The sequence below is a fragment of the Pyxicephalus adspersus genome, chromosome 1 (genome assembly GCF_032062135.1).
Source record: "Pyxicephalus adspersus chromosome 1, UCB_Pads_2.0, whole genome shotgun sequence".
In the NCBI taxonomy this organism is placed as follows: Eukaryota; Metazoa; Chordata; class Amphibia; order Anura; family Pyxicephalidae; genus Pyxicephalus; species Pyxicephalus adspersus.
Window position 1 is genome coordinate 61284171 of NC_092858.1, and position 24834 is coordinate 61309004.

The 24834-nt window shown below is 36.1% G+C and overlaps 1 protein-coding gene across 1 annotated transcript in view; it reads left to right on the forward strand.

The window, feature by feature from the left end:
* Positions 1-24834, forward strand: part of NALCN (sodium leak channel, non-selective) — a 217002-nt gene that overhangs the window by 107556 nt on the left and 84612 nt on the right. Inside the window, exons 13-15 of the mRNA XM_072400953.1 lie at positions 234-401; positions 2316-2507; positions 19102-19176. Of these exons, the coding sequence (XP_072257054.1) occupies positions 234-401; positions 2316-2507; positions 19102-19176 (435 nt within the window). The remainder of the gene's footprint in view (positions 1-233; positions 402-2315; positions 2508-19101; positions 19177-24834) is intronic.

A 24834-nucleotide genomic window follows, 5' to 3' on the forward strand; every position in this document is an offset into this window, starting at 1 on the left:
ATTTTTTTCAAACAATGCTAAATTAAAAGCTCAAATTCATACCCCAGTATGAAGTGGTTTTGTCGATCTGAGTGATTTTACAAGAAAACTAGACATGGTATGAAAAATACCAAATTATTACACTCAAAGCCATAAGAGTAGAACTCAAATCTGGAATAAAACTTGTACATGTACTGTGACAATGCCAACCCATAATTTGTTTTTGTTTTTTTTTTGTTTTTGTCCTTTCACAGGTAGCATTTACTGTATTATTTGATCTAGAAGCTCTTTTGAAGATATGGTGTTTAGGTTTCACAGGCTACATAAGCTCCTCCCTTCACAAATTTGAACTGCTCCTTGTGGTTGGGACAACTCTTCACATTTATCCTGTTCTATACCACTCACAATTCACTTACTTTCAGGTAGGTCTTACATATTGCTTGCAAAGTCCATTTCATATTGTCACAGTTCAAGAAATGCTGATTTGTTCTATTATGTAGTTTACTAGTTAATACACTGCAGGTGCCATCTATTAGGAGATTTTATTTTTCATTAGACAGCAGAATTTCAATAAGATAAGGCCAAGCTAAAATGTAATTCTGTATAAAAAAAAAAAATATTTTATTTTCCTATCTCCTTCTTCAAACACACCTGTTTCCTGGTTTCCAAAATCTGTGCTGCCATACTACTAGAACCTCGTGTGCACTTTCAAAAAAGCCTACTGTGTCAAATACTCAAACGAATAGTACAAGTAATTATCCTAAAATAGAACTAAACTCAAAAAACAGAAATTGTGAACAGAGATCTCTTTATTGCAAAAGGGACATGAAATGGCTATTTTTTCACATTTAAAAGACAGATATATTCTAAAAACAAACAAATATAACAATATGAAACATTTTAAGGCCATATTAAACATACGTTGTAAAAAGTGACAGTGTCTTGGTTTGAATAATTTTAGAACAACATCATATATCGAAACAATGACAACAACATATTTGACAAAACTTTGTTCGGGTGGGGATACACTCTTTAATGTCCTATAATAAACAATAGTAATTGTTCACAATACAATGAACATTCCTTCTCATACCTTCAGATCTAGGCCTTCCATGCAGGAGTAGTTTGGGTAACACTTCTCTTTTATTTTTAATGAATCTGTTGAGCCTTTAAGTATGGGTATGAGGGGGATTGACAAACATGTAGAGGAAAGAGTGGGGGGTAGGGGGGGATCTAGTTAACTCCACAAATCCTTATAATAGATTACAAAGTTATGGGGCCCTGTTTCAGGAAGTTCTGTAGTTCACCCATGGTTCCCAGATGCAATCAAATTTATCTAGGGTGTTGTTCAGTGTGTGCATTAATCTGTCATTAATCATAACCCAGTTCATTTTGGCAAATAGTGGCTCCATATTGTGGTAAGTTTCCAAGATTTGGCCAGCGTGTTGCTGCCCGCTAAGAGGATAAGTTTGGCTAGTTTTTGTGCTGGCTTAGGCCTAATTTTGTCCACGTTACTAAAAAAGCACTCCTTCAAGGGGGCTTTGTATTTCTAATTGTAGTATTGTGGAGATGATATTAAAGACATCAGACCAGAATCTCTGAGCTATAGGGCAGGACCACCACATGTGTTCTATTGTTCTTCTCGATTTGCATCCTCTAAAGCATAAAGGGGAGGAGTGATATTTATATATATTATTCATATATTTATGATAGATAGGTGGTCAGGAACCAAATACCACATCAATAACACTTTGTAATTGGCCTCAATTAATACAGAAATGAGTGATATTTTGGACAGAGAATAGGCAACTTCACTCGATTCGAGTCCCATTATATACCTAAGTTGGCTTCCCAAGAGCCCATGTATTTCAGTTTTGTGGTTAGGGAAGCTTGCCCTACATATATGATAGGTATTTGGCTCCTGGTATCTGCTGTGTATCAACATGACCTTTCAAAGGGAGTTGAGCACATTGGCATGGTAGCGTGTCTAATTTTGGCACTTTATTTGCCTGTAGGGGAAGTATTCATGTCTGGGTAATTTCGAAATGACTCTTCTGTAATAAAGCAAACTTATCTATCTGTTCACAATCTTTTGTTGAATGCAAACTGAGCTGTGCATATGATCCAGGTATAGCTGGGTTTTGAGAATGAGTGAACTTCACTGCGTATGTGTATTTACATAATCTAGAAGGATTTCCACAATATTGCGCTGTCACAAAACTCTGTTATCTACAGATAATAGAAATGCAAGAAATATTGGCTGTTGTATGATGTGCATTAATATGATATGTTGTATTAGTAAGCTATACAAAGAACTTACTTGTGTCTTCTTGCAGGTTCTGAGAGTAGTTCGATTGATCAAGATATCGCCTGCACTGGAAGACTTTGTGTATAAAATATTTGGTCCTGGTAAAAAACTTGGAAGTCTGGTGGTTTTTACTGCTAGCCTTTTAATTGTCATGTCAGCAATTAGTTTGCAAATGTTCTGCTTTGTGGAAGAGCTGGACCGCTTCACTACATTTCCTCGGGTATGTAGCAGACAACCTTTTTACTTGTGCGAATCCATCATTTTGCCATATACTTTGAAAAAGCCAATTTATCATGTATCAGGCTGAACATTGAGGTTCCAATTTTTTTGCTTCAAATGTTTTAATTATAAATAGTTCAGCAAAGCATAGCATATAATAGTAAAGCTCAAGAAGGAAAGTATTACAGCAGAATCAAGATAAACAAAAATCTATTTCTTTGATTAGTTTAAATAGGAAAATAAGGAGGATGGGGTAAGAAAATGGAAGTATCATAAAGGGTAAAAATGTAAAGAACAAGAATTATGCATGTGCAAATCAACATGTTCAGTGATCATTATCCCAAATAGTAATAATAATAATACTGCTATAATAAAGATAAATATACATTAGGAAAATGATTAGGAAAAATAAAGACTAAAACAACGGGCCTGCTTTATTAAAACTCCCCAGGACTGGAGAGGATACACTTTCAATGGTGAACTTGTGTGGTCCAGCAAACCTGGAATGGGTTTCTTAGACGTCATTTGCTATTTGTTAACAAATGTTTTTAATCCTAGACCAGATCAATTCCAGGTTTGCTGGATCACCCAAGTTCACTGATGAAAGTCTATCCTCTTGCAGAGCGTTAATAAATCAGGCCCAATGCATTATGCCATGTTTAAATGTCATGTTTAATAATAGAAAAAAAAAAACACAAAGTGTTGTCTATCTTCCATAACCCCCACATAAGATTAAACCTTAGTTGTCTCTCCTCCACATTTCATCATCCTCTAGTCCTGTAAATAAAATGTGATTAGGGTAAGTAAAGAATTAATATTGTAGATACATAGCCTAAATCAATAGTACTTTTCTGTGTTAAGAAACACGTTTATCATTGTAGTATAACTTCAAAAGACAGTGCTCCCAAACAGATCTTAAATATTTTAGCAATTCTACCCATGGACTACTCAGGTCAGGACCAAAGGTATCATACGGCCAAATGTAGCAAACTCGGTAATTACTGATTGTAACATATTTCTATATATTTATTACAGAATGGCTTATCGGTTAAACCCTCTAGCTTGGATGGCTTTCATGTTTCTTTTTTGTCTGTGACACATACATGACCAAATTATCCATACTGACTTGTTCAGTGAAAATATTCTGCATGATATAAAAACTTGGGATGTGTTTTGTATGTCAGGGTAACGTTGCCTACCATTCATCAACTGTTATTTTCAGTTTGATTGAGTTGTTTCGCCACAAATCATATAGGATGTTGAAAGCTTTGCCCTTGATCCCTGTATGCCTGCATGTAATATTTTGTTGATGAAACAGGCATCTCTTCCTCTAAAGGGCATTGTTGTTATATAATCAAAATAAGGTGTCACCCCCCCAGCAAATTGCACATTTGTGCTAAGCAAACTGATGTAATGATTTGTGAAAGTCCAGGTTTACAGGAACATTGTCAGCTTTGATCAAGCTGTTAGTAAGCTATTTAAAATAAATGTAGACAAGTTTAGCCTGGATCTGTCAGAGGCATTCTTGTTTATTCTTAAATCCCTGCAGTTAAAAAAAAAAAGGAAAAAAACAAATACAAGTGCAAAAGGTGTTGCTTGTTGCTTGTTTTTGCAATACATTAGTTTATTAATATTTGTTATAGTTATGGTGTTAGTTTTTGGGCTAGATTCAAACAAATGGTCAAAAATCACCGTGTTTACTGCTCCTGGGCACCAGTTTGTTGGCAATAGGCACCTGGGAACAGTAACAAACAGTAACTGTAAGGCATTTGCAAATGCCTGGAAAGGTCTTTGCTTGTGATGGGAAGCAGTGTTTTGCCCTAGCATAGAGAAATGTCATTTTTGTAAGTAGTTGTAGTGGCTAGCTGCTTATTGACACTGCATGTAGCGTCTGAAAAACTGTGAGGCAATGCTATCTACAAGCAAACATTTGAAAAAAACAAACAAACAAACAAACAAACCAAATGAATTAACCAGCCTAAACTAATATTATTATTTTTTTTAGAAAGTGGCTAAATATGGCTAACCACAATGGTACTACTTGAAAAAAACACTATTCTGAACCCATGTTCTGAACAAGTAGTAAAAGTAATGTTAAACAAGCCCTCGTTTATCTCTGTATCAGTATGCATTTTGCTTAAATTTAGGTTTTATTATTGATAATAATTATTAAAATTATAGCTAATTTCATATTACTTTCTGTTTCACCAAAATCTGGCAGGTTATCAGTCATCTAACATAAACAATATTCAGAAGTTTTTAAAGTGTTAGAAACCAACTCAAGAGCTTTTGTTGTGATCTTGAGGATCAAAGAGAATTATTTAACTTTATATTAAAAAGCCCTAGATAGTTTAGAGATGGCATATTTGCGAAGATTGTTTTACTGATTGTTGAATTATTAATAATATTAGTATTATTAATAATATTAATAATAATTATAATAATAAACAGGATTTATAAAGCACCAACATATTATGCAGCGCTGTACATTAAATTGGGGTTTTAAATAGACAGATACAGACAGTGACACAGGAGGAGGAGAGAACCCTGCCCCAAAGAGCTTAAAACCTAGAAGTATAATTTGGATAATAATATAATGTTTATATTCTGGGTGTTATTTCTGTTTTCATTTCAAAATATTTCATTGCTTTAATATCCCACCTTTTACTTGTTCTTGAGCCTTTATATTCCAACACTGGCCATATAGAACAGTGGTCGCCAACCTTTTCGGACCAAAGGACCACTAAATTTACCAGCTCCAGACCGTGCATGCGCGGCAAGCCAGCTGTCACTCAAAATAACATCATGATGCCACAACCCTCAGACCTGTGATAGGAGAGTGGGCAAGTTGTGTCCAAAGACACAACCCACCCACCACCCTCAGCCTGCGATCCGTACAGGGGACATGGTTCACAGCTCTGGCCGGTGTGCCCCCAGCTTGGTCCTTCTCCTGACCCTGCTGGGGGGCACATCTGCCAGAGGTGTGGGCCAAAATTTTCTCGCTCAGTGTACCACCGATTGGTGACTGCTACTAAAGCAAAACAAAGCATAGAACTAGGAGATCCCATAATAATAAATGGGGTGAGGCTAGCTTTCAAGAGAATTTTACTGTATCCCATTTACATAGGAATTATATAATAAAGGACTGAAAAGGTATTTCAAAAGGAAAAGGCAAGGAAGAAGAAGATGAAGGGATTGTGTGGGAATTTATGATGTTATGTTAGGATTAATATATCTGGATCAATTAAACAGTATGGAATCTGGTACCTCTAAACTGCCATAGGATTGAGGGGTGTACATGGTACATGTTGAAAAAGAGAGAGTGTTTACTTCAAAAGTGTAGGAATGTATGTAGTTTTTTCAAATAGGAAGAAACTTCATAATCCAAAACTGATAAAGCAATTTGGAAAGAAAATGTAATTTGATGATCCTGCCCAAACGTAATAAATTGTATGCTTTTCCAAGTACTGATATGAAGAAATTAATAAATGGAGGGTAATTTACTTGAGTATTCATGCTGAGTGAGATCGGCAATTTTTTTTCCAACCTACTTTACCTGATCTCGCACTTGGGTCGGGTGACATAGGAGGAGGAATCCGGAAAAAGAGGAGAAGATGGCAGAGCCCAGCGCGCCGGCTCGGGGACAGATGCTGGGACGACGCAGGACCCAATGGAAAACACCTCCGGACCAATCGACTGCGCTGCGGGATTGTAGGTAAGTGATTTTTTTTTGTTTTCTGCGTTTTTCAGTTTACTTCCTTTTTATGTGTTTCGCATACACCAAATTTAGTCTTGATAAAAGTTTTAAGAATGGGTATGCCTAGAGAAATGTGTTTGTTTTTGATAGTCTTGTGATTTCCTAAAAATGTTATGTTTGATATGGATTATGTAAAGTAGTCCAGGGTTGGGTTAAAGTTAAAAGCATTTCAGCGAAGTGACAAAATTTGTGTTCAATTATTAATCTATACAGTGCATGTTGTGTTGGATCTGATCTGTGGGGCAGGGGCATAAAACAAGGCATACAGTAAACAATAAAGGGGAAGGGGACAAACCCATAAGCCATAGTTTAAATAGGAGATATAGGTTGTAGCAGAGGAGTAAGGCATGGAAATCCAGGACAAATTGTTAGATTGGAATTAATTTTTGGATTATAAAGTACTGTGCATATAATAGGGACATTTTTAAATGTCTAATTTTAGTTGGCAGCTGAGGATCTGGTGGAGTTGGGCATCTGGATATGATTAGTTTTTTTGCTAGTGTCCCTACCAGTAACAAACTGCCAGTTCTGGGGTGCTTATTCAATGTACTTTATCCTCAGTGGGACAGTGTTGTAACCCTAGGATTCTTACTCCTGATTTGGGGTACAGAACACCTTCTCCCCTGCTATTTTTCTAATATACAGGAGGTGGTATGCAGTTCAGAGGGTGGACTGGGCAGAGCTAACAAAACCAGTGTATTACAATGTACAGGAAGTTACTAGCTCACTGGATTTCTATCAGGTTCATCCTGTGTTGTCCTGTACTTGCAGAATATTTATAGAGATAAAATATGGAAAATGTGCATGCTTTGCAGAGATATACTGGTTGTGGTTTAAAACAACTCTGTCAGGTGGTTCTGCTAGTGATGTGCTTGGACAGTAGCTCTTCTTGTAATTGTAATGGCAGGTAGGACAGACTTGTTCACACCTTCTTCCCAGGCTGTTCAGATCAGAAAAAAGAGCAAGCTGATCAAGAGCATGTGCACACAGGGTGGCAACCCTGCAGAGGGTAATCCTGATATGCTGTCCTTAAATAGCAATACAAAATAATGTCTAGAAAAGGTAAAATGAAAACTTTACAGGCCACTTCAACTGTGCATTTATCTTAAAAGTCTGTCTCATCTCCAGCAGTAAATATGCTACAACGTTTGCTCAGTATTACAGATACAGGGGTTAAAAATACAAAAAAACTGTCACACTGACTCTGTGAACAGCGTCCTTATGTGTGGTATTATTAGCCACTTATTTGGTAAAAAATGTTCCTGAGTGTGTTTCAGCACTACAAAGTAGTTGTAGAATTTGTGATCTTATTGAAGTTAGTAGCTTAATTAACTAGACATTAAAAAATTACAGTAAAACAGTGGCCAAATTGTAACCTGCACATATTTGGTTATTGTGTACCAATATTATGGCATGTACTGTTTCTTTACCCAATCTTTGCATTATGCAGTCATCGAGCTCTTTTTGCACAGCTGAATACTGATAATGCACACTAATATATACAATGTGCATTTTGTGCTTCTATTAGTGCAACACAAATCAAAGTACTGGGACTATTTCCCAGTTCTATGTTGGTTATGGTGATGATTTGTAAACAGTTAAGGATACACACAATATGTGATATACAATGTACAATAAATGCAGACTGATAAAAATAACATGGACATTTTGCATTTCACAACTGTGGTGGCCAAATAAATTTTTCAAAACCGGGACATATAAAAGCCCAAGGCATGTCTAATGTAAATGTAGCCCTGTGTATATGTGTATATATGATAAATATCTCCTTTTGTCATTTCTTGTTTGGAAAATGAATAATAGGTGACTTATCGGAGCATCACAATTCTATAATTACATGCCAACAGCTATTTAGTTGAAGCTACAGTACAGAGTATTTGATGTTTAATATATGCATTTGGATGACAGTTTAGAAGACGCAAAATGCCAGACTGTGTGTATTCAGGGACATTTCTTTTAAAGCATAAATGTTCCTTTTCTCACACCTCTAAATGAAAGCTTAAGCTACGTACACACGTCAGATTTTTATTGCCCGATAATCGGCATCGGCCAATTATCGGGCGAAAATCTGCCGTGTGTACAGTCGGTGTCGTCCATCGTCCCGACGACCGACCTGCCGGATCCACGGACGATGGTCTACAGCCGATCCTAATGAAAGGGAAGGGGAGAGCGCGCAGAAGGGTGCCGCTCCGTCGCTTTCCCCCTCCCCTCTCCATAGAGCATGAACGGTGCTGTATGTACAGCACCGTTCATGCATCGTGCACTCCCTTGTCGTTGGAAAGGATCGTGAAAGATCCTTTCCAACGACAAAAATTGCAAGTGTGTACGCAGCTTTACACCTGTCTGGCAAGCCTCATCCTGGACCTTTATTCTTGTTTTCCGAAGAGCTTATTGTGAACACGAACAGCTCAGAAATAGCTAAATCACCTGCAAACTCAAATGATACAAGGACCAGAGCTACAAAATGTGAATATTACTTCTGTCAGACACACATTGTCACATATATTAGGAAAGCTACACCATGAGTATCTCTAGAGCTGCCTTGGCATTGTTGAGTGTATTTTTTGTACATTTAGATGAATGGGGCTACCTCTTGGCAACCTGCTCTCAGTTCATGCTTTCTATTCTTTATATGTACCATAGAATTCCATGATTTAGGGCCACGCTTTTTAGAGGTGTCTTGACACAGCAGTGTAGCATCATTATTTTTTTGTTGCATTGTGTGTGTTTATATATATTTAATAGTTATGTTATGAATAAACATTTAAAACTGTGACACATGGGTTTTTTATGTAGTACCGAGTTTTTGCAAAGCTGAACACCCCTTAGCCTCAAATGTTTAAATAAAAAACACAACACCAACTGAGTATCATACACTAAATAACTAATAAGTAAATTAACAATTAACTGAACCATGAAGTTATTTTTTTACCACTAGGAGACCTTAGTATTTTATAACATGATAATGAAATGATTTATGTGTATTTCATTTTTATAGAGGTTTACACTTTAAACTAAATAGAGGACAATTTGAAAAAAATGAGGGGCAGGAGAATTTGGTTCTAAAGGATTAACAGTCCCTCCAAATCAGGAACAGTTGGTTTAAATAGGTGCCTTAGGATTATGTACCATGCTGTGAAATGTATTTGTGTAATTGTTCTATTATTACTATTAATATCGCACTATATGCACTATTTATGCACTACTGATGTGTATTAATCTTTACTAAACTTACAGGATCGTCTTTATTGTTTGCATTGATGATCATAACAGGGATCAACTCACAGTTCTGAATAAAATCAGTGTTGCTTTAGAAAAGCTCAAATCTAAATATTTTATTATAAAAAATAATCTAACCTATGGCCTAATGCATGTACTACACAGCAATACAATTTTTCTAAAACTTAACTTCCAAAAAAGTAAAAAATATCTTTTTGTATAACAGTATAACAGTAAACATATAGTGGTTGATAAAAACAAGTGTAGATGAAAAAGGAAGCAACCATCACATACAATAGCTCTGTGCCGCCCTCTAGTGATTATTACATTGAATTGTAGACAAGGGAACTATCAGAAATGTCATTTTACTGATTGTGGTATTGTTTTTATCTGGTATGCTCACTCACTTTTAGTCCAGCAAGTGTGATTACTTTAATAAATTGATATCTTAGGAAATCAATAATCGAGAAAAAAAAATTCTGTATTTTGTAATACTGCATAAAAAATACATTTTATGCATATTTTAGCTTCTCTGAGAGACAGTTAGTGAGAAGACTAAACTCCACAAAACATGTCAGTACTATATTATCAATCAATAAATAGATCTTCTTATCACGTTTATAAATGAGTTATATATAAACAAATTTCTTATCCACCATCATTTGGTATTTTTACCCTTACCATGTTTGCTATTGCCCTAAATTATATATAAACCATATATTGAATCCTAAAATTCATTCAATAATTAAAGTGTTCTGTCACAATTTTAAATAACTTGAAATATATTTTAAGCATTCTTAAAAAAAAAAAGACTTTTACAATGTGTTTTAAAGTACATTTGAAACAAAAGACCAGTTAAAATAACTTGAATTTTATAAACAAATGTACAATACAAATAAAAAACAAAACTTCTATTACAGTCAGCCTGCTCGTCCCTTTATAAAAGCCGACCAACTTTAAACTGCTCAGCCATTTCCCAGCATAGGTCTTTGGTGAAATTAGACCTCCCACTTTCACTAATGCTTTTAAATTGTATGTTTTCTCCTAGTTATTCTTTTACTTGACATCAGAGAATAAGCACCAGTTCATTGTTGCCATGGTGACAAATTGTAGTTATCTTTTTTCTATTCCTGTATCTCTGATGGCTTGATTTTATCTGAAAAGAACCAGCAAACACACACACACATTTTCTTTAGTGCTTCCAGAAGATTAAATGTATTCCATGTTTATCAGTGCTAATTTTAATGCGGATGGTTCTGGAACTCGGAGTATTTGCATGTTGGTTAAGTATGGTGGAATTTTGATTAAAACAAAATGATTTTCATTTTAGTGGTTTCTGAAAGTTTATCCCTAGCTCGTCCCTGATAAGGCTTTTTGGAGCTTTCTGTTGCTCAATTGCCCATGCTAAGAGTTAGAAAATATACTATATTTGGTTACATAATGCACTCTTCATTACTATAGATGTTTTCTTTTTTGTTGATTGAAGTCTGTATACTAGCACAAATGTTCCCTTTTACTGATCAGTAAGAAGAAAGAAGACAAAGTGTATCACAGTGTATCCCTTACACAGTTGTAGCATTTTGCAGCATACCAGTGCTCTTTTACTGTCCTGCTATCAATGTTTATACCAGACAAGGGAGGAAGTCTAAATATACGACAGGATAAATAGAGAATAGCATTTTGAAAAAGGGTCCAGCCATCCCCCCACTCCTGTAAGGAAAACCTTTTTTTTTCATTATTTTAGTCTGTGTTGTTGTTGGAGACTTTCCTTCACTTCCTATATGGTAAAACGTTGTCATTGGGACATAAATGGAGGATAAATAGCACAAATGAGGCCTTCTTTATCACGTTGTAAAACAAAGATGTTTTTACAGGATATACACTTTAAAATATCAATATTTGGTCTGAACAAGAGCCCATAACATTTGTTGATCAGTCAGTTGGTTTCCAAGACTAGATAACTGCACATTACTCTTCTCCTCCCCCTCTATATTCAACATACACACTAAAAATGATGGACCCAAAATACATAAAAATTAACATATCCTTTGCTTTCATAAACCAATTTTATTATTTTCAGAATGTTGTTACTCATCTTGAACTGTGCACACAGCAGTGTATTATACCAATCATTAAAGGTATATTATAGTGGCTTTCTAATGTTTTCCTGGACAAATATAAACTATAACAATAGTATTATGTATTCTATCTTACCAACGGATGATGCTCAGGTTTACAATTCACAAGAAGTATCACTCTCAGCTTTGTTAAAGGAAGTTGTTTGCTTAAGGCAAAGTTTTTTAACCTTTTTGGAGCCACAGCACATTTTTTAGATTGAAAAAATCCTGCGGCACACCACAAATTAAAAATGTTACAAAATTACATTCTGTAGCTAATTCTATTGTCTCTAAGAATAAACAAGGCAATTAAGCTACCTACTGTCACCCACTGACATGGAAGAGTATTGCCAAGGTACACCTGAAGATCTCTCATGGCACATTGATGTGCCTCGTGGCACATTGTTTGAAAATCCCTGACTTAAGTTGTATTTAAATCCAAGTACAAAAATATAATATATTGTCATTTACCAGATGAGGCATCTACAATAGTTTTTCATTTAAGGTTTTATTTGCTTTACTTTCAGCTAGTGTCATCCCAGTGTTTTAAATGGATTTGAGTACAGAAAGATCTTCTGTTCTGAATAGGGAAGTTCTGCTTAGTTTATAACATTGAAGTTTTCGTTCAGGTTAACCATTTTCAATGTATAACTGGGAGTTGTGGAAATTTGCCTAAATCTGTATACACTAGAATGAATGAAGCAGTTTCTAGAGCATAGGTTCCCAACCATTTTTGGGTCAGGGCCAAGGACAGATATTTTCAATTATTTTATTAGAAGATATTAACAATATTGGTGTATTACTTAAACTATAATTAAAAAAAATATATAAAAAAATGAATATAATAATATTAGTGAGATGAGCTTGGTGGCAAGTGGCCAGCTATGTGTAACAGGTACCCCGCCAGCCGCTCAGCCCCTTGCACATCAGCGTCTGCAGATTTTACTCCAGACAGCAATGAGCGGTACTGAGCATCTCCCTCTTACGTTCCATGGCTTGAGGAAAGGGTAAACACAGTGCTACCTCACCACCAGTCTGAACGCACCCTTAAAGTTTGGTGAGTGGGCAAACTTATATTTGAGGCACCACAGCGCACAGATAATTGCCAGTTTCATGGAACTGGGGTCCCTAATATGCAAACTCTATTTGGGGACCCTAGTCTTGAAATAGCCAATCTTGACAATTTTTACTTTATATAGAAGGGTAGATAACCCTTTTTCTTTTTTTTTAATTAAATGCCTTTTTCAAAAAAAACAAAAAAAAAAAAAACAAAAACGCAATGGCAGCGCATAAGTCAGGAATTCTAGGAGGCTTGGGCTCCAAGAACAGGCTTGTGTAAGAGGGACTTTCTGTGAAAAAAGAAAAGATGGAGATCTCACACATGCACAGTGAGATTGGCATTTACTTTTTTTCACAAATTACTTTAGGTCCACTTTAATGAGAAAAGATCCTTGATTCTTATTAGGATTTTATGTTTGAGATCCTATATCTGGCAACTTGTTCTGTTCAGTGGGCTGAAATTAGGTTCACTGTCATCTTTCAAGGTCCCCTGTGTACCCTGAAAATTTCAAGTTTGTACAACAATCGGTGTTGGAGATATGAAGGTTTATACATGGGGGGAATGACAGCAGCATGAACACAGACACAGCTCTAATGCTGCTGGTGTACAAGGAGTGGGATTATTTCACAGTACAAGGTGGGCTGGGAGCAACACAGATGAACTCCTTCTTCATGTCACACAAGTAGCCTTTTCTGTCTGTATTGTGAGAAAGACAATTGTTTATAGGCAGAACCTTTTTTTCTATTTTACTTACCTTCAGCAGTGATGAGGAGCACACCAGAAGAGAGAGAAACTGAAAACACAGACTGAAAATGGAGCAACTTTTACCCTCACTAAATTGTACTTTTTTCTGCTGCTAATTTGAAGCCCAAAAAAGTCAAACCACCACCACATTTAGCGTCCAACGGAAATATTGCACAACTTTTGGTGGCCACATCCATTTTTTTCTGGAACTTTGTGGCTTGTACTTTACAACATCCCTAGTTAGCACTAATTTTCACTAATAACTCACAACTTTGTGACCAAGAGAGATTAAACTAAATAGTGATCTCTAAACCCAGTTTTTCATAGTCAGAATAAACAAAAAGTCCACTCAAACGTTTGGGTCCCATACTTATGATCACCTGGCTCAGTTCAACTGGTGTGAAATTGCATCTTAAATGTCATTCAGTGCCTTCCTAAACTGGGAGGGCTGCTTGGGGTAAGGCATTAATATACGGTAAACAAGAACCACAGTCTAGAAGTGATATGCTTTCTACTCGACTAGGGCAAGTGCTATACCTGGGGCCTGAGTTTTTCTGCTTGATGCTTGAATTAATTACAATAAACAACGTACTACTGACCTTTCAATTGGTATGTCATGCTATATGTTACATAAACCAATCCAATGCAACCTGTATACTGGACTGAACATTAAAATATCATAACTTGGGTTGTTTGCATAATTGTAAGTTACATACCTGTCTGTTGCAGTATGTGCCTGGGGTTAACATTTTAAACCTCTGAACACTGCATTTTGTATGTTTATTCATATTTTTCATACTGACTACTGCACAATAAACAGTGCTGTAATTTACATACCTTTGACCAATTTACTCCATACACTGGACTGTACTTAAAAAAACGGGGCTACTTTTTTCACATTATATTGTACTCTGATAAATGCTTTAGATGACATGCTTTGCTGTATGTTCCATTATCCTGAATACTAAATACATACTAAACATGTACAATATTACTTATGTTACGCAGTAAGAGTTAAGAAATGTTGGCAATCTGTTCTATAAGGTATTGCTAATTAATTCAGAAATCCATATTAACATAAATCTCAGGACTGTATTTTTGCAGCTGTTAGTTCTGTCAGTTTGATGGTTTCCTCTGTCAGTTTGATAGTTGCCTTTCAGATTTATTTTAGCATAAGCTGATGGAGGTTTACCATTTTAACTAAAAGAAGTATTTTGTTTGATCACACACTGGGAAGCATGATTTCTAATCTCTGAGAGCTCATTTCTGTCACTTTTAGAAGTGCTTTTGGTGTCACAAGTTAGATTCCGACTATTACTCTTTGGATAAAAATATTTAACCAATAATGTCCACATATAACAGTCTTCTGAAAGAACTTCTTCTGTACTTATCCCAAAAATGTATTTGCTGTATTAGGCAGGTGACAATGGTGTATTCTATACACTCCCATGTCTGTACTTTTATCATCTATATTAAATGTGAACTATAGTAAATCCTAAGTAAATCAAAAAATGTTTAGCGTTAATTATAAATATGGACCTTATAATTTAAAAAAAAATGCATTGTGTAACTTTTTGCTTAGCTGTAACCTGAAATCCTACAATTACTCACTACCTACTTCCTGTGACAAGTAGTCCAGGTGGTGGGAACGTTTCTTTAAGAGCCATACATTTCTAATGTATGTAAAGGAGCATTTTTCTAGGTTAGAAATGTTAGTAAAGATTAAAAATGTGAAATATTACTGTACTTTAAAACTGACCTCTGAGATCCAGTAATTGTGAACCTAACCTTTCAATTCATATACAATAAAGAAATGTGGTAATCTGTTTAAACTATACTCTGCACATAATCTCACCTGTACTGTTGCTGAACTCCTGCAAAGAAATGAGCTGCAATTTACTTACATTTATTTACTTTTTATGTTTTTCTCTATGATAATTTTGGGACTTATTCCAATATGACCCCTGACAAGCTACTGCTATAAACCCAATCAAAAATTGAGTAAGCATATAATAGTTGTGACCAGGATAGAATACTGATTTATTTTGATTGATGCTATGCCTAGAAACAGTTTTCAAGTCTCTGGGAGAGAGATTTTGATTTAAAAAAAAAACTATTGTTTTAGGATGGTAAATTATCTTTATCTAGTCTTATCCTGGCCATCTTGATAAAAAATAATTAACGTTTGCTTCCTAAATATCGCCCCTGATATTAACTACAACACTTTTACTGTTCTTTGCAGAGCTGTTCTTACTTGCACTCACCGCTCACATGGTTTTTAGCTATCAGCAAATGCTGGATCAAGACGTTGTGACTTTTGAAGAACATCTGTAAAGAGAGCTAGGGCAAACTCACAATAAGGTTCACTTGTCTTTTGTTTACCCACTGGAGCTTTCCAAAGCACTCCCCTCTTACTTTCCTTTACTTTTGCATATTCTGGCCTGAAGCTTCTCTCTGTATACCTGTGCTGCCTATGCAAGCACCTGTACAGGGGAGAAAGATGAGATTTTCAAATTGCTGCTTTACTAGAGATTGTCATCATGACTTCTAAATTGAATCCATGTCCAGTCTTACTACATCTGTTTGAAATTTGACAAAACCCCTGGGGACCGCATACAGAACTCCAGTTAAATAACCCTGACCTAAATTAACATACCTTACCTTTTCAACAAATGTTTAAATTGTAAAACATCAATTGGTTCTTTTTCTGTTTATTATTTAGAATGGAAAAGTTAAGCCAAGGTCCCTCACAGAAGATAATGATCTCTATATTGTAGCACATTTAGTGAAACAGTAAAGGCTATAATTAGAAATAATGTATTATGCTAACAAGTGCTGCAGAAATTATCACAAAGAATCTTCAAACTATTTAATAGACATAGGCAGGGAACTGTTATTACCCTTAAAAGAAATTGCCTAATGGCATAGCAACACTTGATGATGATGAGTTTGTCTTAATGTAAAAACAACATCAACATATCAATTTAATATAGTATAATGGGGGAAATGTTATAATGTAATGGTGTAGGGGAAAACATTCTTTTGATTCTGTATTTTCTGCATATACTAATCATATTCCGAATCATCCAACATTAGAGTTCGGTAGAAGAGTCATACTTATCTTATTTTTTGTGAACATAAAGGCTTTTTTTCCATTGAAGCTATATCACCATGCAAACTGCAGTACAATCAAACCAAGTATTTAGAAATTACATTCTGTTACCTGACTACAGTAAATTGTGATTACTGGGCTGTAATAGGTTAAAAAGACTAAGATAACAATAACAACTTACACATTGTTTGATCTTGTAACATAATGACAGAATGGTTATGGTATGTGATGCTATTCTGTAGCATCAAGAATACCAACACACTACAATAGTGATGACACCACACAATGGCAACACTGTACCTAAATAGAAAGAAAAGCTCTTTAAAAATGGGAAACTCAATGGTGACAGATTTTCTGGATCACCCAGCTTCACTGATGAAAGTGAATCCTTTCCAGCCTTGGAGAGCTTGAATAAATCAGGCCCACTTAGTGGTCCCCCAAAGTGAACTTAGTATGTGATATCACTGTTTAATAAGCTGAAATAGCATAAAAAATATACAACAATCATCCTAATATACCAATAGCTCTGCATTATATAATCAGCTGATGTTTGTCCATGCTAATGCAGATGTTAGATATTGCTTAAGGAGCATACCCAATTAGTAACTATTCTGTCCGAAGCTTTTAGATCAGTAAGTAAAGGCATAGCCACACTATCTTTGGAAGCCTGACAGCTAATTTTGAGTTTTTGGTAAATGAAACAGCGAGAGTTGAGTTTTGTGGCAAAACTGGTCAAATTGGGGTGTGGGCAAAGCAGGAAGCGTATATAAGCCTTACTATGTATGCAGGAGAGGAATGTCCGCAAGCAACGATTTTTCTTTTGGGAAAATAGATGTATGAAAGGTAAAGAATAAGGAAAGTTGTTCTCCCTGTGTTTGGTCTTACCATTCTTGGAGGATTCTATTATATGCAATCAAGCCAGTCCCTTACTATATTGGCTAGTAAGATGGTAAGCAAGTGAAAGTGTTTTAATCAGTAGATATCACATCCTATGGTGCAGCTATTCTAGTCTCAACAAAAGTGGTCTAAAAAGGGCAAAGTCCTTTTGTGCTAAATGTTTTATGATAACATTTGTTCATTTGTTAGTTGATACATAAGTATTATTGGGATCATTTGTACTCAACCCATGCCCTCACTCTCCATCTCTGCTCCATCCACCCAAACCAAGTTTTTATCTTTTTAAAATAGTGTCCCCTGATAAAGCTCTGCATCAGATTAGCAGAGGTTGGGCTAAGTCGTCACCCTTCAAGTCCAAGTTGAGTCCCAAGTCATTAACATGAAGACCCAAGTCAAGTCTCAAGTCACCAAGAATTCTTCCATACCGAGTCCCAAGTCAAGTCACTTAATTTATCTAGTCGTTTCGTACTTAGTCTGTCTAAGTCCATCTCTTTCTCCTTTGACAGCTAGAGGGGGCATAGAGTAAGGCAGTGAGGCTTTTGTAACACCGCCTTCCTCCCCGTCCCCTTCAGCAATCAGAGGAGAAAGCTGTGGAATGGAATGCGGGGAAGAAAGGCAGTGTTACAGCCTCACTGCCTTCCTTCCTGTAAAGCCTCACTGCCTTCCTCCCTGTCCCCTTCAGCTGTCAGCAGAGAAAACAATTCGCAAGTCGAGTTGCAAGTTGCTGGGCAAAACCCCCAAGTTGCAAGTTGTTCATTAGGCGACTTAAGTCGGACTCCAGTCCAAGTCGTGCGACTCAAGTTCCAACTTCCGCAGACTAGTACCACCTTGACTCTTTCACCTTCTCTTTTCCTAACTCCTAAAATTTGTTCTCAACCTTTTTCTGCAGCCCCCCCTCATTTAATCTTTCTCTGCTTTTTTCTTCTCTTTTCTATTGTAACTCTAATAAAACAAATACAGTAGAAATATTTAGAAGTATGTAGTTAAAAAAAAGATATTAGTAGGAATGGAGAAAGGAATGTCAAAACCACAATTGAGTCATTCTAAAATCTACAAATTGTTTAAAAATTTATTTTAAAACGAGAAAATTATTGCATGCCGTTTCTTTATCAAATGTAGTTATTAGCCACCATCATTTGTGTACAACTGACATGGGAGCCTGCACAATATGGCATTTAATTTGTGATCAAAATAGCCAAATGTTTTATGTTCTATTCAGGTGTATCCAATGCATGTTAAACTGTGTATTGTAAAAGCGCACATCCAGCCATCATAGAGGTGAATTATTTCTACACTGCTGGTGTCTATGAGCCAACTGTGAAAAATGCAGCTGCAAATGGTACATTGAAAATCTTTCTGATTACCAAAATCTACCTACCCTGAATCATGTCATGTCAGGTTTTGAATGGTGAAAAAATAGAAAATACATATTATAAAGACAGCAAAAAGCAGCAGTTTAGATGGAAAATAGGTAAAACTGAGAAGTGACTAGGCGCACTAGTGGTAAAAAAAACATTGTTAAGGAATGAACTCCTTTGTCACTGTAATGTATTTCATAAGAGTACAGTATGGAGTGAGATAGACCGTCAATATGTTTGTTAATATTTACTTAATATGTTTTTCATATATGCAGAAATCAACATAAATCGTTTTTCATTTTTTTTTCAACAGATTTTGCTCAGCTTGTTTGTAGCAGTTATCTTGGACAATTTGGAGCTTGATGAAGATTTAAAAAAGCTTAAGCAGGTAATCCACATGAATAATATTATGTTCCTTTTTAGGTTTTCCGTAAATTTGATTCACTCTAATTTCCTTCTACTAGTGTTGCATCACACATATGCCTACAACTTTCCTTTCTCACTTCAGTCAGTTATAATTCCTTCTATAATGAATCAATGTAAAAGAAAAATAAATACCCCTGTCTTCTGCTGAACATGACATTACTGTCTTTCTGGGTAGATTCCAAAGGAATGCAATGCAATCACAATCTTGTGACAAGACACTCCAGTCCATACCAATAACATTTTCTCCTAAGATTATGGTTGCTTTGTGTGCCACAGAAATATCAGAAAGATTAGAAACATTTTAGAGTAAGTGTTCAACTTTGTAAAACACCATTTGTAAACTCAGACTATTTTCAGTGTAAATCATAGATCATAATGTATTCTGTGTAGTCCTTAATCCTTTTGCAGTCCATGTACTTAAATCCTTAAAACAAAATACATATTTTTAGTACATCATCACAATACTACTTATTTATTTTTAAAGAGCAATATAAAGAACAATGGTTACAACCTTTTTGTTTTTTTGAGGGACAGGCTAATAAAAAAAGAGTAAAACAGAGGGTTAGGAAACTAGCATAGTGTAATAAGAAAATAAAAGAATTCCAGGAGGGAAATGGAGCTTAAAAGCAATATACGAACAAATTGCAAAAATTGAAATGTAAATAGTAACAATAAGTGTGTAAGTAAAGTGCCAGCTAAACAGACAGTGGTCCTGATTTATTAAAGCTTTCCAAGGCTGAGGAGGAAACACTTTCAACAGTAGACCTGGGTGATCTAGCAAACCTGGAATTAATCTGGTCCAGGATTGAAAACATTTGCTAACAAATAGCAAAAGACTTAAAAAAAATCTATTCCAGGTTTGCTGGATCACCCAGCTTCACTGATGAAAGTGTATCCTCTCCAGCCTTTGAGAACTTGAATAAATCAGCCTCAATGTGTATCATTGGTGAATCCCTAATTGTGACTTGGCAGAAGCGGTAAAGTCAGAAAATAATCTTGTCCCTTAGTACTTTATAAGCATAACTACTAGTGTAGCAAACGGGTGATAATAGGGATATTCTCTCCTGGTTAGGAAAGGATTAAAGAATGTAGTTAAACCATCTGTTTTATTGCTTTGTCCGGACCAGAACATGATTCCACCTTCTCCAGGTACAAGAGGCGGTTAAAATCTTGCAAGATCCCTTTTAATAACAGTGTAGAGGTTTCTAGCCACTTGTGCATTATTGCTGTCCTTGCTGCAAACAGATGTGTCATTAAAAAACATGGATGGAGTCTTTCTGTGTTAGTAGGGAATCCCAGTGGCTACATAATAGGAGCAACAGGTCTGCTGGTCAGATACCAGTGATATTTTTTATGTACCTTACTACCCCCCTCCAGCTGAACAGTACCACAGGCATTTTTCCAGGGAGGCTTACTGTTCCCCACATTTAGGATAGGAAAATTGTAAGTATAATTAGAGTAATTTGATTTAAGCTATTTGAATGCTTTGTATAGCTTTTGTAGGATTTTGTCTTGGGTTTCTCTTCATCTTTCATTGACCATCAGGATCCAGGGAAATGTTTGGAACAGGAACTGACATTGGAATTGTACAGGGTGGTATTGGTAAATAGTTCCTAAAGTTGTTATATAGAGAGGAAATTGATGGTTTTGGTAGCTGAAGAAGTGTGTCCAAAGCAGTAGTAGAGAGTTAACGTTGTGTTATTCTCCTTGTGGGAACATTGGGTTGTGGTTAAACATTAAGTACCTAGATTAAGATTAAGTACCTAAAACCCATAGATTTTTCTAGACAACAATCAATACAGAACACTGTTGTGAAGGCAGGACGGCAGTTTGGGTAGGGGGTAGTGATGCATCTGTGCTGGGTGCCAAGGAGCATATATACTCACGTCCAATGAGCAATCTGTGTAGAATTAAGTGTCTTTTAACCAATCTATTACATCTAAACAAGCAAACATACCCTGATTTTGGGTATGTTCATTCTACCTTCATTCTACCCTCAAGGAAATAAAGATTTTTCAGTGTAATATGGGGTATCTTACACTGCCATATAAAACATAGCAATGCTTTATTTGAGCACATGATATATTTATGTTTTATGAGAAAAGGATGCATTGGGTAATGTAATTTTATCATTCTAAATAAATATATCCTATCAAAGAGATAGAGGGAGGAAGTGGATTTCTTGCAAGAAGGCTGTTCTACTTCTTCATGTGTCCTAAGACTAGGGTATGCATCATTGGCAAAAGTAAGTCAGTAACGCTTCAGGAGACTACCTTCATAATAATTTAAGGGTGACAGAGGACTAAGCAGCTGTTATCAAAACATTAGGATAACATGGATATAGCAGGTATAGCTATGTAACATTCTCAGAGCATCAAGCTGGTAACAGAATGTACAATCGGAACTAAATGTATTAAAAACCATAAAAGCATCATTTTTAACTAGGATGGAATAACATAACAAAGAAAAGATCAAATAAAACCATCATTTAGAGTTAGAAAAAATATACCACAAATGATTCAAGTTCTTGTTTTTCGAGATATCACTTTTTCCTGAGGTGCGACAGGTAGCACTAGAATATAATTGTCTCAAGACCAGAACTATTCCCAAGGAAGTCAGGTCGGTGGAATATCAGGGGGGGGGGGGATATTGACCAGAAGAAAGGAGAAAAACAGGCCATTAGCTTTTTTTCTTTTAAAATGCACAAATGAGTTTTCCTTTCTTTAAAGTGCTTGGATTTCATAGCATCCACATATTAGCAGCCTTGGTAGGGTCACTAAAAGATTGATCAGTTCCATCTTTAGCTCTTAAGTGGAGAGTGGCTAGGTAAGCCAGTGTAAATTTAATACATATCATGCCTGATACATACCATGGGTTATGATATCCCTACGTAAGAAGTGTATACCTTTACTTGGGACTGTGTCTTTCACCAATATCCTGATCATTGACTTCAAAGAAGTTTGGCCGCTGCAGTGGCAATATGGATGTGAAAGTCTATAACCGCCCACTCGTCCTCAAAAGAAGGTGCCTCAGATGTTTGTTAGAGATGCAACACAGCTTCAGCGCCATCTTGGATAAGCCTGTGTGCTTGTTTTTTTGTTTTTTTTTATAGCTTTTCTTTTAGTGTAAGATGTGGAGCTTTTACCCTCCAGAAAGAGGTACATTTTGGTTGTAATTGGGTGGTATCCAAACTCTGCTGATTCGCCGGACAGTCAGAGCTGAGGCATGGCAATTTTTTATCCAGAAATCTGTCCAGCAGCACAGTAGCTACAGAGATCTAGCTTGCACAGACATTTTTGAGTTTTAGAGAGTTAAAAATGGATAGAACCTCTTTTGACTTTTTTGCTCTCCCTACTTCCCACAAGTAAATAAGTTTTTTTTTTCTGGAATTGTGTTTTAATTTATATCTCAGGTGAAAGTTGTATTGTTTAAAGATAAAGATACTGTCCAACAAAGTGTGACCTGATAAAATTGAATTTGATTCTGAAAGAAGCAGTGGGTTTCCCTGAGTCTTTACTTCCACCACGGTAAATACAGAATACAATCTTGCACAGAAGAGGCTTTTACTTTTTCAGTAGACTATGCCACTTGATCTTTTACCTGCACAGTGCAAGATCTGGAGACGTAGGAAGAAAAAAGAAGAAGGAAGAAAATGGGGGCACCCGGAACTTCCTCTGCACCATAACAAAGGAGGATTTAGCACAGGGCTGAATTGAGGACAGTGCTGGGGGGGTTGTGGTGTGTGCGGAAGTGTGATTTGTTTTACAATTTAGGTTTAGTTCTGCTTTAGGATGCCAATCAGAAAAAAATAATTTTGAACTTTATATGATCTGCTTTTAGCATTTTCCTCCTTGCACACCCATTCAGTAAAAACAGGATCCTGTCCTCACACCAATCTATCCAAAAGTTTAAAAAAAACACATACACTTTAAATAATATGCATAGCCTGCCTATCCTGACCTATAAAGAATATTCCTGTTCTGCTTTATGATATATTATTTAGACAAACCAAAAAAAAACATAATTTTGCTTGCTAAATGTATAGTTAAGCTTTAAATGCAGAGAACCATTGGGAAAAGGGGTAAAACAGCAGTAATTGCAATGAAAGACAAGAGCACTGTCAACTTCATTCAGATCAATATATTCACTGTATGAAAACTGGTCATTAAGGTATAACCTTTAAAATGCATTGTAACTAACAAAACAGATAGTTACAGAGACAGCATAAAATGTTCTTTTGAGAAGTAATTAGTTTTTTTTGCTACAGTAAACATTTTGGCTTATGTAGATAAAATTAAATACATTGCAATAGAGCCTTGTTAGACAATGTTCCCAGTAACTATGGACAAAAGATATTGAGGTTCATTGTTATTCTTAATGAAGTAAGCCTGTGTTCACCTTAAAAAACCCATTATGCATCGTAATTTTAACGAATAGGGACAGTTTTTTGGATGTGTGACCACACATTACCCCTCACCCCTTATGGGGCATCCCCAGCACTATTAAAGCATAGCTCATTCCAGGCATCCAGGGCATTCGCCCTGCATCTCTTGCTCAGGAAGGGCAGCCTTAAACAGGGCTCAGGCTATCATCAAAATAATTCGCTATTAGTTGGCAAATGTTTTCTTGGAGAGTTTGTATACATTTGGCCCAGTGTATGTCCTTGTCTGCATAAGGTGATATGTGTATGCTTTGTGTGCTATGAAGCAGCAGGTGATGGTAAAATAATTATTAAAGGTGCGATTTATTAGGCTATATTTGCTTTTCACCTCTGCATTGCGTATGTCACCTACACCTGACCGGTGCACTTTTCATCTCACGTACACATGACCCCTGCACCAGGACCAGCCTTTTGAGTGTGCTACCTATGCAGAACTGTACAGACCTCTGCACTTTGCCTTACATGCACTTGATTTATGCACTCCTTGTTACATACTACTGACCTTTGCACTTTGCGTTACATATTATTGACTTCTGAACACAGCATTACTTACTACTGACTTTCAAACTCTTAAAAATGCATTACATACTATACACCCCTACACTTAAAATTATGTACTATTGACCTCTGCATTCTATTTACACACTACTGACTCCTGAACGTTGAGCTACTGACTGTTGCACTCTGCATTACCAACCTCTGGATTCCCTGTTGCTTACCAATAACCCCTGAACTCTGCATTACTGTTTTCTGCTCCATTTATTTATTACTGGCAGTGACCTCTGCCCCCTACATTGCATACTACTGACCTATGCACTGCATGTTACATACTATTTTGTTACATATTGCTAACCCTAAACTCTGCTTTACTAATGACTGACTTTTGCTTTCTGCATTAGATACTACTGACCTCTTCACTTTACATTAAATACTACATATTACTGACCCTAAATTCTGTGTTGCTGACTACTGACCCCTGCACTCTGCTGTACATGCCACTGATTCCTGCACTCGACATTTCATTCTGCAGATCTCTGCACTTTTTTTTTTACAGCAGAGCTCTGCATTCTGTTTTACATACTACTGACCTCTGCATTTTGCTGTACATTACATTACATACTACTTTCTTACTTTATTTTTTACCCTCTTTTTTACCATGTCTTTTAAGCCCTTCCTACT